Source organism: Schistocerca gregaria, chromosome X, assembly GCF_023897955.1.
Source record: "Schistocerca gregaria isolate iqSchGreg1 chromosome X, iqSchGreg1.2, whole genome shotgun sequence".
Taxonomy (NCBI): domain Eukaryota; kingdom Metazoa; phylum Arthropoda; class Insecta; order Orthoptera; family Acrididae; genus Schistocerca; species Schistocerca gregaria.
The window spans coordinates 36355076-36369017 of NC_064931.1; the positions used below are offsets into that span (position 1 = coordinate 36355076).

Genomic DNA, 13942 nt, shown 5'->3' on the forward strand with positions numbered 1-13942 from the left:
ATCAACTGTAGCAGCAGAATTTGGTTTAACTTCTCATCCCTGTGAGGTTTCAGTTTCTGTATGATTTCCTGTTTCTACTTCTGGCACAGAAGAATAGCATTCTTTTCTACAGCTTGCAGCTCTGTGGTTCTGTCAGCCAACAGTGGTTGACTACTGGCCTATTTTGTGCTGGGAGGGGACACCTTGGCAAGTGTCTACATCTTTTATGACGGTTGAGGACAAGGTACCTCCAACTACACTGATCAGAGGAAGAGATTTGCGGGGGAAGGGGGGGGGGGGGGCATGATTACCACTGATGCTGTGGGATTGTAGATCAAGGGAGCTGATGTCATCTCTCCAAACAGAAAAATAGGCACTAATATGTGGCTAGGACCAGTAGTTACCATCTGAGACCTTGTCATCACAGTAGGTGTGGATTCTGGCAATAAAGTCAGACATCATATCAGTGGGAGATTCATTCAAACTTTTTCTTCATGTCTTGATATGACAGGCAGTCAAGCATTTTATATTCCTGGATTTCTTCGCCCTCTTGAAAACTGAACACATTGGCTAACAAGGGAGGTGGAATTCTGGGCAGTTTATACATGTAAGGGGTCCCACTTGAGGGATTGGCTACCGTGCTGGATTTCGGGTGAGAACATAAATCTAATCTAATAGAAGGTGCAAAAGATCACAGCACACAATGGATAGTTTATACACCACATAGGTGTCCTGCCCCAGATGGCCTGCACTTTTGTGAAATTTCAGAGAGTGGAGCTCAAATGCCAAAAGGGGGTCATAAGTAAGTATGCCAAAAAGGTTGACGGAAAGGTTATGAAATGAGAGAAAACTGACAGGAGTCCTAATAACAGCTGAATCATAAAACTTAAAAGCTTTGTTAGGTATAAGACTCCATTTAGTCACCTCTTATGACAAGTAAGGAATAACTGCAGGTCTATTCTAGCTCCCAATACCAGAAGTGGTGAAAGTTTATAGGGTCTTGACAACCTGCACTTGCCCTCTGCTTGAAGCGACTGCCACAGCTTCATGGCCACTGGCTGATAACTTTGGCCATTTTGTGATACCAAATATCCAACACGATGCCACCTACCCCGAATGAGGGTTTCTCCTAATGGGCACCACCCAGCCAAAGCTATGTCCACCTGGAGTGATGGCTAGTCCCGAAGTCCCAGTCCCCCCAGACAGACAGCATGCACAGAGAGATTACAGCTCGGATATCAATAGTGCAATCCCTGCACAGTTGGGGGCTACCAAATACCTCCCTCCCCCACATGGATTGGCTATCATGCTGGCTACTGGGTGAACCTGTCGCACATGGCTTGCACATTCTGTAAATATGTTTAAAAAAAAGTGGAGGTCATACCCAGATTTGTGGACCAAATGAAAGTTAAACATAATACATGATATTAAATAATGGGAACAAAGTGGAAAAGCCATATTCAATGTCCTTCAAGCAAGCTAGGCTGTCAGCAGGAAATTTGTCTTGCATGGTAAATCTGAGAAAATATATAGTCACGAGTGTACAATTGCACCACAGGAAGGGAACAAGTGTTGCAATTGCTTGGGGCACCATGTTTGCCACACACGTACTCACAGAGGAACTGAGAGTTCCCTGAGGGGAATGTGTGTTCCAGTGTAAGCCTGAAATGACTCTTCAAAGATATGCTGAAGACTGAACAGCCTACACCAGTCATACTGTCTCCTTCAGAACTGGAGACACAGTTTGATAGACTGGAGTACATTAACAATTCAGGTTGACTTATACACCCCTACACTGGGATGTTCATAGATTTCCTGTGGGCAAAAGAATATTGTAGAAGGTGTTTTACTCAAAAACAGAAACAAGCTATGCAAATCCTGGGGGCGGTGTAATTTTTTATTTTTTTTTTTATTTTAAAAAGATTTACAATTCAGTTGACCAAGCAACTCTTCTTGGAATTCTGAAAGCAACTGGTTTAAATAAAAAAAAGGACTAGTATCTGATAGACTGTTAATAAGGCCTCCTCCAAAGACAAGTTTATTGTAGAGATCGCAGATGATTTTGGAAACAGTAGGGGAGGCAGGCAAGGACATTGACCCTCACATCTACTTCTCAATCACACGCTCAAGAAAGTGATCTGGTAGGGGCCACAAGAAATGAGTGACAAAGGTAATGAAAATTGACTCAGGTTTCAGGACCAGATATCTCCATCAACAAAACGTAATTTGTAACTATCATCAAGTCACCATCCACAGTACTCGAGGTGCAAGAAGAGTGATCAAACAAACAGTGAATTTTAGATACATAGGAGAGCGGATAGAATCAAACACCTCTGAGGAAGAAGGCTTTGCATGCTGGATCAGGAAACTACAAACAGCATGTCAACTAACCAAAACTGTCTACAAGAAGAAACCATATCCATTAATGCCAAGATATGAGATTGTTACACAGTAATATCACAGGAGGCCCCATATCAAGGTGTCCACAGATTTTCAGAGGATAAAAATTTGTAACCTTTTCATAACTTACCTGACAAATTCATCATGCACAATGCTGCTTTCATGGGCGCTCACAGTACAAGTTTGTGTTGCCCACAATGTGTGCTTATCATACATGGAAGAGGAGTGTGTTCCCCCCTGCACTCCATCTCTTCCCACAGTAAATACTGTGCACTTTCCCTGCTTTACAGATGCCAAGTTACAGTGCAGGAGTAGTACTACTACGGCGTGGGATACATTTTGGTTTGCAAGAAATCGATTTTACTCTGATAATCCTTAATACCTTTAAAACAAGATTAAAATACCCATTGTTTAATATTAATTATTAAAAAACCCTTTAACGAAATGTCTTTCCAAAAATATGAGGATTGAGGAGATTTAAATAGATATGAGAATGGACATAATAAAGAAAAGTTGTTCTAATTGACACTCCCCCAGAAACACAAGATGGCAGCACTGTTATGGGCATAGCTACAATTTATACATCATTTACACTAGATGTATACACCACATATAGCTCAACAAAGCCAACCTCCAAATTTCTCCATCCGCACTTGCCCATCAAGGACGCAAACCACACCAGCAAGGCTCTGGTAACGGTTTGCACAGATGGGCACACAAGTTTCCTACAGATAACAGTGCTAGTGAAATTTGTATTAAGCGAACTGCAGGGTATAACATTTTTGAGGTAGTGCTAATTTGCTGCCCCTGACTGACACACAAAACAAAATTCTTGTCCACCCACTCAATTACATCACATTTTCATTACTTTCATGACCATATGTTCATTTTCATTACTATTTCATGACTTTCATGACCTGTAGACACCCTGAATATGCCACAGAATGCCTCACTATAAATACAATTAGTCTGATCAAGAACTTAGATATAAGAAAAGAATCTTGATGAAGATCCTACGTCCAGTCAAATAAAACTGAATTCTGTACCCATGTCCAAAAAAATCTCAGGAGGACGGTTGTTTTCTAAAGCCACATTGCTTGTGAGAGTCCTACAAGGCTGAGCAATTTGATCCTCTACTACTCTCTCAACAAGAAAATCAAGAAGACCTGATTCACTGAAGTAGAAAAGGACATGCAAGAAGTGAGAGTAACACACAAGGGTATCCAGAAATATCTCCCACTGAAAATGATGCTTAAAGAGCAGCTACCAAAACTGACAAAATATGGACTGAAGTGAGGAAAGAAAAGCATCACAAATAAGTTGGAACATACTAGGCTGAAGTTAAAGCCCAGCCACAAGGGAATGGAATAGTTAAGTTAAAATAGTGTCGAGATGGCTGATATGACGAAGAGTTAATGTGGCAGAACTGAATTTCCTTGTTATTTAAAATAATATTGGACACGAATGGCTCATAAAAAGATAGGAAGATATGCTTGAAAGCCTCATTTATGTAAATGGGCACATATATTCCTCCCAACACTACGGTAAGGCTTTCCAAGATAAAAAAAAGGATATCTATAGGTGATGTTTGCATAGAAAGGCCAGTTGTATAGCAGCCCAAAGAAAAATCAGGTTATCAATACCAACAGTTGTGTAATATCCCTAGAACTTACACTGAAAGATGCCAAGGAATTGGATGTATTCGGACACCAGCAAACCAGCATTCACCTCATTCTAATACTTTTTTTGATGTACCTAGTGAGGGTGGCAACAATGAGGATAGCAACTTCGTTACTTAAATTTTTCGACAATTTTTAGAGATGTGGTTAAATTGATATGAATACATGTGCCCTGTAATTGTTCCATTCACAAAAATTTTTATGATTTCTTTGCCCATCCATGCAAAGTACCAAACATTTCACAATGGATGTTAATATTATAATTGTAAGGGAACATATTAAAAGCTGCAGTCAATGCAGATCCATCTCCCATATGCTGCAGTGTTTGAAGAAAGCTCGTTAGCTGTGTCGTGCCCTGCCTGTCCTTTGTATCCCTATATGGCATCACCATAATTTAGAAACTTTGTACCGCACATTGAGTACAGCATGATAAAAGTCACTGTCCAGCCACAAAGAAGCACTCGACTCGCACGGGCATGAAGAAGCACTCAACTCGTGAGTCAGTATCACTGAGGACTGGAGCAACTGAATAACATTTTCCACCGGGGTTTCGACTACCTCTCATTGTCCACTAAACTGCAGAATACCCTCCCCACCCTCCCACAGTGTTATTCTGTCACCCACCTAACCTACACAATATCCCTGTTCATCCCTACTCCACCCTGCTCCTACCCCCTTGCCTCATGACTCTTATCCCAGCAAAAGACATGGATGCTAGACCCTGTCCCAGAAACCCTCACACTACCACATATTCCAGTTCTGTCACAAGCATCTCCTATCCCATCAAAGGCAGGACCACCTGTGAAAGCAGTGTTGTGCTCTAGCAACTAAGCTGCGACCACTGTCCAACTTTCAATGTGGAAATGACAACTAAGAAACTTTGTCTGCATGAGTGGCCACTGCCAAACAATAGCCAAGAGACTGCTGGACCACCTAGCTGATTAAAATGTCAAACAACACTATGCGATTCACTTTAATGACAGATTCACAGCATGTGCCATATGGATTCTTCCTGCCAACACCAGCTTTCTTGTCCTTGATTCCTATAACCTACTTGGCATTAACCTTCCCTAGTCTCTGACCTCCACCTACCTACCCCCTTCCGTGCTCCCACTGCAACGTTACACACTCCTATCCTGTCAATATACCCACTAATCTTTTCCCTTCTCTTCTTTCTCTCATCCCAGCACAGTCTCTCGACAGTGCACCTAGCAACCCTAATACTGTCCTCATAATGTTACCCAATACCTCCATCTTACCCCCCACCAATCTCCCCACCACCCAGCACATGCTGATCACACATCAGGGTGTGTGTGTGTGTGTGTGTGTGTGTGTGTGTGTGTGTGTGTGTGAGAGAGAGAGAGAGAGAGAGAGAGAGAGAGAGAGAGAGAGAGAGAGAGAGAGAGAGAGAGAGAGAGGGGTAGGTTACATAATGAATTTTGCTGCTTGCAGGTACACGCATGCAGTCCTGTTAAACCACATTGAAACCACCATGTCACAGTACTGTAGTTCACAACTAGGGGAGCAAAAAAAATGGTGCTGTCTATTTATAAAATAGAATATCACATGTAATACTTTTTCTTTCATCTCGATTTCATCTGAAGATTAAAAACACTGCAACAATCCATGCTGAGAAGGCAGCAACACTGCACCATCATATTGATTAGGAAGTTCAGACACTACCAGCATGGCAATAAAACGTCTGAATGGCAATGAAGAAAGTGACCACCCATCTCTCTGTGAAGAACTGGGAATTACAAGAGAAGCAAAGGTTGTGGTGCTTGAAGACTGGCATATCACAACTGAGGCAATAAGCAAAAACTGAAAATAAAAAAAAATGGTGTAAATGGCTCTGAGCACTATGGGACTCAACTGCTGTGGTCATTAGTCCCCTAGAACTTAGAACTACTTAAACCTAACTAAGGACATCACACACATCCATGCCCGAGGCAGGATTCGAACCTGCGACCATAGCAGTCGCACGGTTCCGGACTGCACGCCTAGAACTGCAAGACCACAGCGGCCGGCAACTGAAAATCGGTTGTGGACCAGTTTTCAACATCTTGCACAACATTTTGAACATGACAAAGGTTCTGTGACTGTTCACACCTATTCAAAGAGAGTACTGAACTGAGACAAATGTGGAATTGTTGCAGTTGTGTCCCAACAATCCAGATGACTTCTTGAGCCTCCTAATCATCACAGATGAGTGCTGGCCATATCCTAGTGACCTTGAGACAATAGATCAAAGCAAACACTTTAAATGGGGATTCACCTCAGCTGAAAGAAGCTGTCAAGATGAAGTGTCATGGTAAGCTATCCGAAAAGGTGATTTTGCTCCACCGCACCTCAGCTGATTCTGCACATGACACAGTCACATCTGCTGCTTCTTTCAGCTGGACTTATCAAATTTTATAAGACTTACCATAAGAAAACATGCATCCCACATTAATAACTAACACACACACACACACACACACACACAAAAAGAAGCCATGTACACAATGTATGTCACTCTTCACATAATATACCAATGGATCACACTGTACCCTACACCAAACTTATTTATGACTGTAGTGAGTGTCACACTAGAAATCCTTATGTCTGGAATTCAATAATCAACCAACCAGGTTTTTTTTTTTTTTTTTCCCCTGTCAATTATCACTAACAAACCGTAGGACCAACAGTATATTTACCTCTAACATGTGTGAAATATATCTTAACTTACAGAAAATAGTAATAGTTTTGGTTCTCCCTTTACATTGGTGTTTCGGTGTAGTAAGATAGACATGCTCAATGACACACACTGGAACAATTTTCAGAATGATGCAAAAGGAAAATATTACTAACGTAACAGAAAAATACAAATAGACAAAGAACTCTCAGTTGTTAATCACTAATATAGATACAGAGTCCATTAATAAAGCACCTCCTTCTAGCCTATAAATAAATGTTGTACACATGACTTGAAAAACGAAGGTTCACATTCAGCTACAAGTCAGTGAGGAGTTAAGGAAGACTAGCGTAACGAGTCTCATAAATATAGCTGATAAAATATATACAAGCTCATAGCTCTTGGAAACCCAAGCAACGCACAAGGAAAACTACACACACAAACAAATGTTTCAAGAATATTTGAACTGATGACAAATTTTGCTACAAAATGTTCTTTTTTATAGCTAACATGAATCTTGCAGAATTTCAAGTTTAATGATGGGCCTTTATGTAATTGTCTGTTCAATGCTCAACTTGGCTATTATCTCCTCCACATTTACCTACAGACACGTCTACATCTACACTCTGCAAACCACTGTAAAGTGTATGATTCAGGGTACCTCTCACTGTACCAGTTAGCAGGGCTTTTTCCCATTCGATTCCTGTTTAAGAGTGTTGGAAAAATGACAGTTTAAATGCCCCTGGCCATCTTGTAATGAATCTGATCTTATCCTTACTATCCCTATTGGAGTAATATGTGGGGGGTTGTAGTATATTTCTCGAGTCATCATTTGAAACTGGTCCTTGAAATATTGACAGTTCTTGGGACAGTTTACATTAATCATCAAGAGTCTGCTAGTTCAGTCCCATCAATATCTCAGTGACACTCCTGCTGTCACACTCTGCACACTTTCAATACTCCCTGCTAATTGTATTTGGTACAGGTCCCACACAATTGAGAAATATTCTACAGTGGGTCGCCCAAGTGATTTCTAAGCAATCTCCTTCGTAGAGTAATTGCATTTCGCTAGTATTCTACCAATAAACTGACACTGCTACCTACTTTACCCACAACTGAGCCTATGTGATTGTTTCACTTAATGCCCCTACCTTAGCATTTTTACGAGTTTCCAGATTCCACCTGCATAATATACAATGTTTTTTGTTTTGTGAAATGCACAATCTTACATCCCTGAACATTTACAGCAAGCTGCCATTCATTGCACCACTTTAAAATCTTAGTATGGTTTTACTGACTATTTGTAAAGCTTCGTTCAGACTGTACTTTGTTGCAGATGACTGCATCAACTGCGAAAAGTCTGACATTACTATTGATATTGTCCGTCAAATCATTAATATACCACATGAATGGCAAAGGGCCCAGCACACTTCCCTGCGGTACACCTGAAGCTACTTCTACATCATCAATGACTCGCCATCCAAGATAACATGTGCATCCTCCCTACCAAGGATCCTCAATCCAGTCACTTATTTCATTCTGATACACCATATGACAGTGCTTTCGATAATGTGCTTAGGTGTGGTTCCGAGTTAAATGCTTTTTTGAAAATCAGGAAATACGGCTTCTAGCTGACTGTCTTGATTCATAGCTTTCAGGATGTCATGTTAGAAAAGTGCAAGTTGGGTTTCACATGATCTACATTTTCAAAATTTGTGCTACTTGGCATGAAGGAGATCTTTATGTTCAAAATATCTCTTTATGGTTGAGCTCAGAATATGTTCTAAGATTCTACAACAAATGGGTGTCAAGGATATCAGATAACTTTGCATATGACCCGAATTTCTTTGCTACAGTAGTCACTGAATGCTACACACATTACTCTCCTGACTGCCAAATGTGTTTCATTCATGAACCTACAGCCCTCTGCTTTGTTTTATATCTATTATGGAGTAGTCTGTTTCTTTAGATGTTTCTTTACAGTGAAAGTATGCCATGGAAGATCTCACCAATTGTGAATCGTCCTACTGGGTGCATATGTAGCCAGTGCATGGTCAACTATTCTTTTAAACTTGAGCTGTAAATGCTCCTGCACTGTGCTGTAAGTTATAAGTTCCTCAATGAGTTATGACACTACTGTTTCTCTGTCTAGTTTGCTGAACTTATAAATCTTTCTGCTTGTTTTAGTTGCTGTTTGTGTTTTGGTATTCAATGTTGCTATAACTGCCTTGTGATCAGTAGACCAGTTTTGATGTCGTCTTCCTCAAAGAGGTCACACCTAGTTGTAGCCACTGGATCTAACAGATTTCCATCATGAAAGGGGTTCTGAACTACCTGTTCTAGGTAGTTTTCAGAGAAGACATTCAGTAATGTTTCACAGGATGTCTTGCCATGCCCAATGCCTGATGATCCTTTCATTCTATATACCACCTTCTCCACTGCTTGAGTATGTTACAAATAATAGGTACATTACATTAACATGTTGTGATATTTTATCTGTTCTGGAGTTACTTTTATGTCATATTTTTCTGTTCAGTTTTGTAAAATTTGTATACATCTTGACAGACAATTTTTTTTTTCTCCCTGGCGGATTTAAGGAGCCATTTCTGTTGCATTGAGCAAGTGTTCATCATACCTTAATGGAGTGACTGGAGATTATTCATGTTGGAATGCATAAAGCATAGGGGCTGATCATGCATAATGCCGTTGTCCGAACACACACATATATTTTTTCCATTAATACTATACAAATGACCAGTCTCCATGTGTCACAAACATATTTGATAAAGCACCATAGATATGAATATCACGTTAGACACAACAAAAATGATCATTCTCAAATTCAGTTCACAGAATTACTCTAGTATGACTTGTCATCCAGTTTCTCCCACTACATTCCGAATACTGAAAGTAACTTGCTGTTTCCTCATACGATAATTAAAACTGTGTTTTGAATACAGTGTGACATCTGCTAAATCGTTTAACCTAGCAATGCATTTCTCACTATCTAGTAATTTAGCTTGTTGTTCGAAATTTGTTATATTCTTATCACGAAGTAAATGACTGATAACTAGGGTATATGTTTACAACATGTAAGGCTTACCTTCATTGAATTCAAATTCATCCAAAACTTTGTCCAAATCTACTGTAAATTTTTCCATTTTTCAGAATGTTGTCATACGAGATTAACAGGATTGTCTAAGGTACGGATTACCGACTGGAAGAAATAAATGACATTACAAACGCAGGCTCGCATCGACTGAAGAGACTTGTCAAAATAGTCAGTGTTTCTCTGTGATGCACGGACTTTTGAAACTCGCATAAATTTTCAAAATACGTGAAAATATGGTACAGGTCGAAAATGTATTGTTTCTGCATTTTACTTTCAGACAAAACTCACAGTGTGCACCGTCATTAACACTACGAAAACAATTTCATAACCGCACTGATTATCTGTCACTGGGTAAACAAGCTCTCACTTCATCAGCGAAACACGGTAAAATAAGACATCTTTGGTCTGAGTACTTCGTATTGCGTCTACGTCGCCCAACGCATATGACTTGTCAAAGTTGTTAATCGAATTATAGCAATTAGGGTCTTGCAAATACGGTTCACTTTACGAACAGAAAAATCTTGATTTGTATACGGTTCATCATCTTAGGTTCCACCTTAGCAAAGTAAGAGGTGACACTATAAATCGAAATGTAACAAATTTCTCTACAAAATACTTTCTCAGCTGGCATCAGTTTTAAGTTCAAAAATTGAAAATGAAGAGACTGAATATTAGCTTCAAAATTGATTTGATTTCGACTGAAAGATAAAATAAAGAACAATAAGAATGTTGCGGTAACACATTTTTCATTCCAGTGCGATAAACCCTCAACACCAAAAATATTCCAGTAAAAAAGAAATGAGAACATTGAAAAAATGCAGACTTGAATACAGGCAGTGCACCTGAGGACAAAACTTGATGTATTATCATTCTTTGTTGAGGAAGTGAGACCTGATTTATTGGGTATATGGCTAGTCCAACCAAAAACAGAATACTACTGATGTATAGAATATGTGGAAATGGTGCAGCGAAAGTGTTATTCACGGTGGTGCGGTTGTATATGAAAATAGTAAGTGTAACACCGTCTCTAATTCTCACCGTGAGAAAAGCGGCTCCATTGCAGCAGTATGTAAGGCGAGCAGGCAGGTGCAAAGGTGCTGGCATGTGATTCCATAAAAGAGCCTGCTTTTCTACAGTACCACAAGACGGTCAGGCCGAGCAGAGCAGCTCTGGCAACATTGCAGAATCACAGTGTAGCTACGAACCTTCCTGAGAGGAGGTTCCACACCACTGGGGCACAAAAGTGTTGATCTGCAAGTGCCTGGAAGCAACACATCAGCACAACAAAAGTACCATTTGCCACTAATAAGCACCCTTTGATTCTGGCACGGTCATGCATAGTTAGGCAGCACCCTTCATGACACCAGAGCCCATGGAAGTCTCCACCATGTTATGGGCCAGCCAGCAGCCAACACTGTTCGATCAGCCAACTTCACCAGACCAGCTCCTGGACTTACTTTTGCATCTGTAGGCTTGTAGCAGTACTATGGATGAGCTAAGCCCACCTGGTTAGCCATGCGATCTAACGCATGGCTTTCCAGATTGGGAAGGGGTGTCTGGTCCCCGGCACAAATCCGCCTGACGGACTTGTGTCGAGGTCCGGTGAGCCAGCCAGTCTGTGTATCGTTTTTAGGCGATTTTCCACATGCCTTGGCGAATGCAGGCTGGTTCCCCTTATGTCACTTCAGCTACACTATGTCGGCAATTTCTGCACAAGCAAGTTCTCCACGTACCCGTACTCCACTATTACTCTACCACGCAAACATAGTGGTTACACTCGTCTGCTGTGAGACGTTCCCTGGGGGGGGGGGGGGGGGGGGGAGGGGGTCCACCAGGGACCGAACTGCACAATAACCCTGAAAGAGTGGTTTGGTGTGGGGCGGCATAGGGGTGAAGTGGACTGCGGTGGTCGCTGTGGGGCTGTGGGCCACTGTGGCTGCAGTGGAGACAGAGCCTCTCCGTCGTTTCTAGGCCCCGGTTAACATACAATACAATGGATGAGCTGAGCTATCTCCAGGCTCTATAGCAGCAGCCTGACTTCTGCTTTGGAGGTCAGTGGTTCACAGCCAAGGTGGTAACGCCACCTGCACGAGGGCTATCTGCTCTTTTGGTAGCAATGTACCACCACAAGAAACTGGGCAGATGTTCACATCACTGGCACTTCTGGTTCACAGTTGCATAGTGCTACCTTGAGCACAAGCTGCTGAATGAAGAAAACAGTGTCAGCAAAACAAGATGCAGATGATACAGATTCAGCATCACTCTAGGGCTTTCTACAGTTGACAGCACAGCTGGCAGACCATGTGCTTGTAGGAGGGCATTGCCGTGGCATCCCAGGAGTTAGATCGTTGTAGCAAAAGACTGAATAAAGATGTTTTATCTTGTAGGCCAGTTTTACTGGCCATCACAACTTCCCCAACATCCCACCACACCACCATCTCTACACCATAGTGGCTCCATTCACCACAGGTCGCTACAAATTGGTGTCAGGCGTATTTAGTGACAGTGGACCTGGTCTTAGTGTCAGTGGACCTGGTCTGGCAGCTGGTGTCAGCACAGCCGACCACTTCATAATCACAGCACATAGTTTTGTTACACAATGGGATGAGTGAGCAGATTAAGCAGACTAATGATTTTTGTTTTTGGTTTTCCCTGTTTTGAGTTTAGAGGGTGTGGAGTATCAGTTGGGGGAGGGGGGTCACAGAAATTTGAGAGTTACTCTTATACAGCCAGTGAAACCTATTGATCTCTCTCAGCTCTGCAGAACTACAAAGGAGCATTATTTATGACCAATGAGATATGGTCAGTGTAATTTGCTCGAGCATTCTGTACTCTGTACATAGTCTGTACTGGTAATTTGCGTTAATTGTCATAAGTGCATGCATGTGACTATTCAGTGCACAGAGTCAAGATGATTGATGATTAAACATAAAATGTAAATGTTGTATTGTTGTGTATGATGTATTGCAAGAATGTTCTGTGTTACTTAGTGTGTATTAGAGATTAATATTTCACAATGACAGAGTCTCAGACCTGAGGTGTCGCTGGCCTGGAAGTAGTTGAAGCATTAGTTATTGAAGAAGCACAATTGAGAGACAATGATACAGACTTGTGTGACAGCCTTCAACTAAGGATGAACAGTTAAAACTAACGTAGCAACTGAGTCCTTCACTAGATCCAGTCACCACCAGTTGGATTACACCTTTCTGTGAGAAGTCGACTGATGATGTAATCTGTATTTTAAATTATCTGCAATGAGTAGCCAGCATTGGAGGATGGTCACTCGGTCAGTTACTGCAGCTGGCGAAGTTGCATTTGGTAGGAAAAGCCATGATGTACGTCAGATACATAGAAGGACCAAGAGACTCACAAGTATTTGATGAACTGAAACTGCGCTCACTTCGAAAGTACAAGAAGCAAAACAGCACAATGTTTTTTCAAACAGTTGAGTACTCTGTCGAAGAAACATAATGAGTCAGTAGTGAATTTTGCAGACAAGACATGTAAGGTGAATATACTGACATATGAGTTAGGGGTTAGTAACGAGGCAAATAAAGTGGAAGTGGAAGTGTAACAGAGGGTATTGGACACATTTTAAGGGTGTTGATGCTACATATGTTGCGATGGGCGAGAACAGGTACTGCGAAGGACTTGTATTCTGTGGTTAGGTTAGCCACACAGTTTGAAGAGACTGATGTAGCAACTGGAATGCAGTATAAAAGAGGAGTATTTTTCACTAACAATGGATGCCTCAGATGTCAGAGGACAGAATATGTGCAATGTCACCAACCTCATTGTAGTAGATGTGGTATAGTTGGGCTCAACCAGCGTGATTGTAGGAATGGTACGGGGAAGCAAGGGATGAACACCTGCTCAATGCAAGAGAGAACTCCAGGCCCACTGTGTGGAGTCTGTGATAAATTTCGATACAATAAGCATAGATACAAACACGAAATGTAATATAATGGGAGTAGTGAAGGACAGAAAGCACAAGTTTTTATTGGACACAGTGGTGTATGTGCCAGTTGTAAGTATGGACTTCGTGGGGCAGAGGTGACTGAACCCTCAATGCTGTAATTTATGTGTGAAGTCTTTGGG

The 13942-nt window shown here is 41.3% G+C and overlaps 1 protein-coding gene across 1 annotated transcript in view; it reads right to left on the reverse strand.

The window, feature by feature from the left end:
* The window catches only part of LOC126298656 (zinc finger FYVE domain-containing protein 9), a 390138-nt gene extending 379737 nt beyond the window's left edge, over positions 1-10401 (reverse strand). The window contains exon 1 of the mRNA XM_049990071.1: positions 9836-10401. Coding sequence (XP_049846028.1) covers positions 9836-9893 — 58 coding nt within the window. The 5' untranslated portion in view covers positions 9894-10401. The remainder of the gene's footprint in view (positions 1-9835) is intronic.
* Between the last annotated feature and the right edge of the window lie 3541 nt (positions 10402-13942).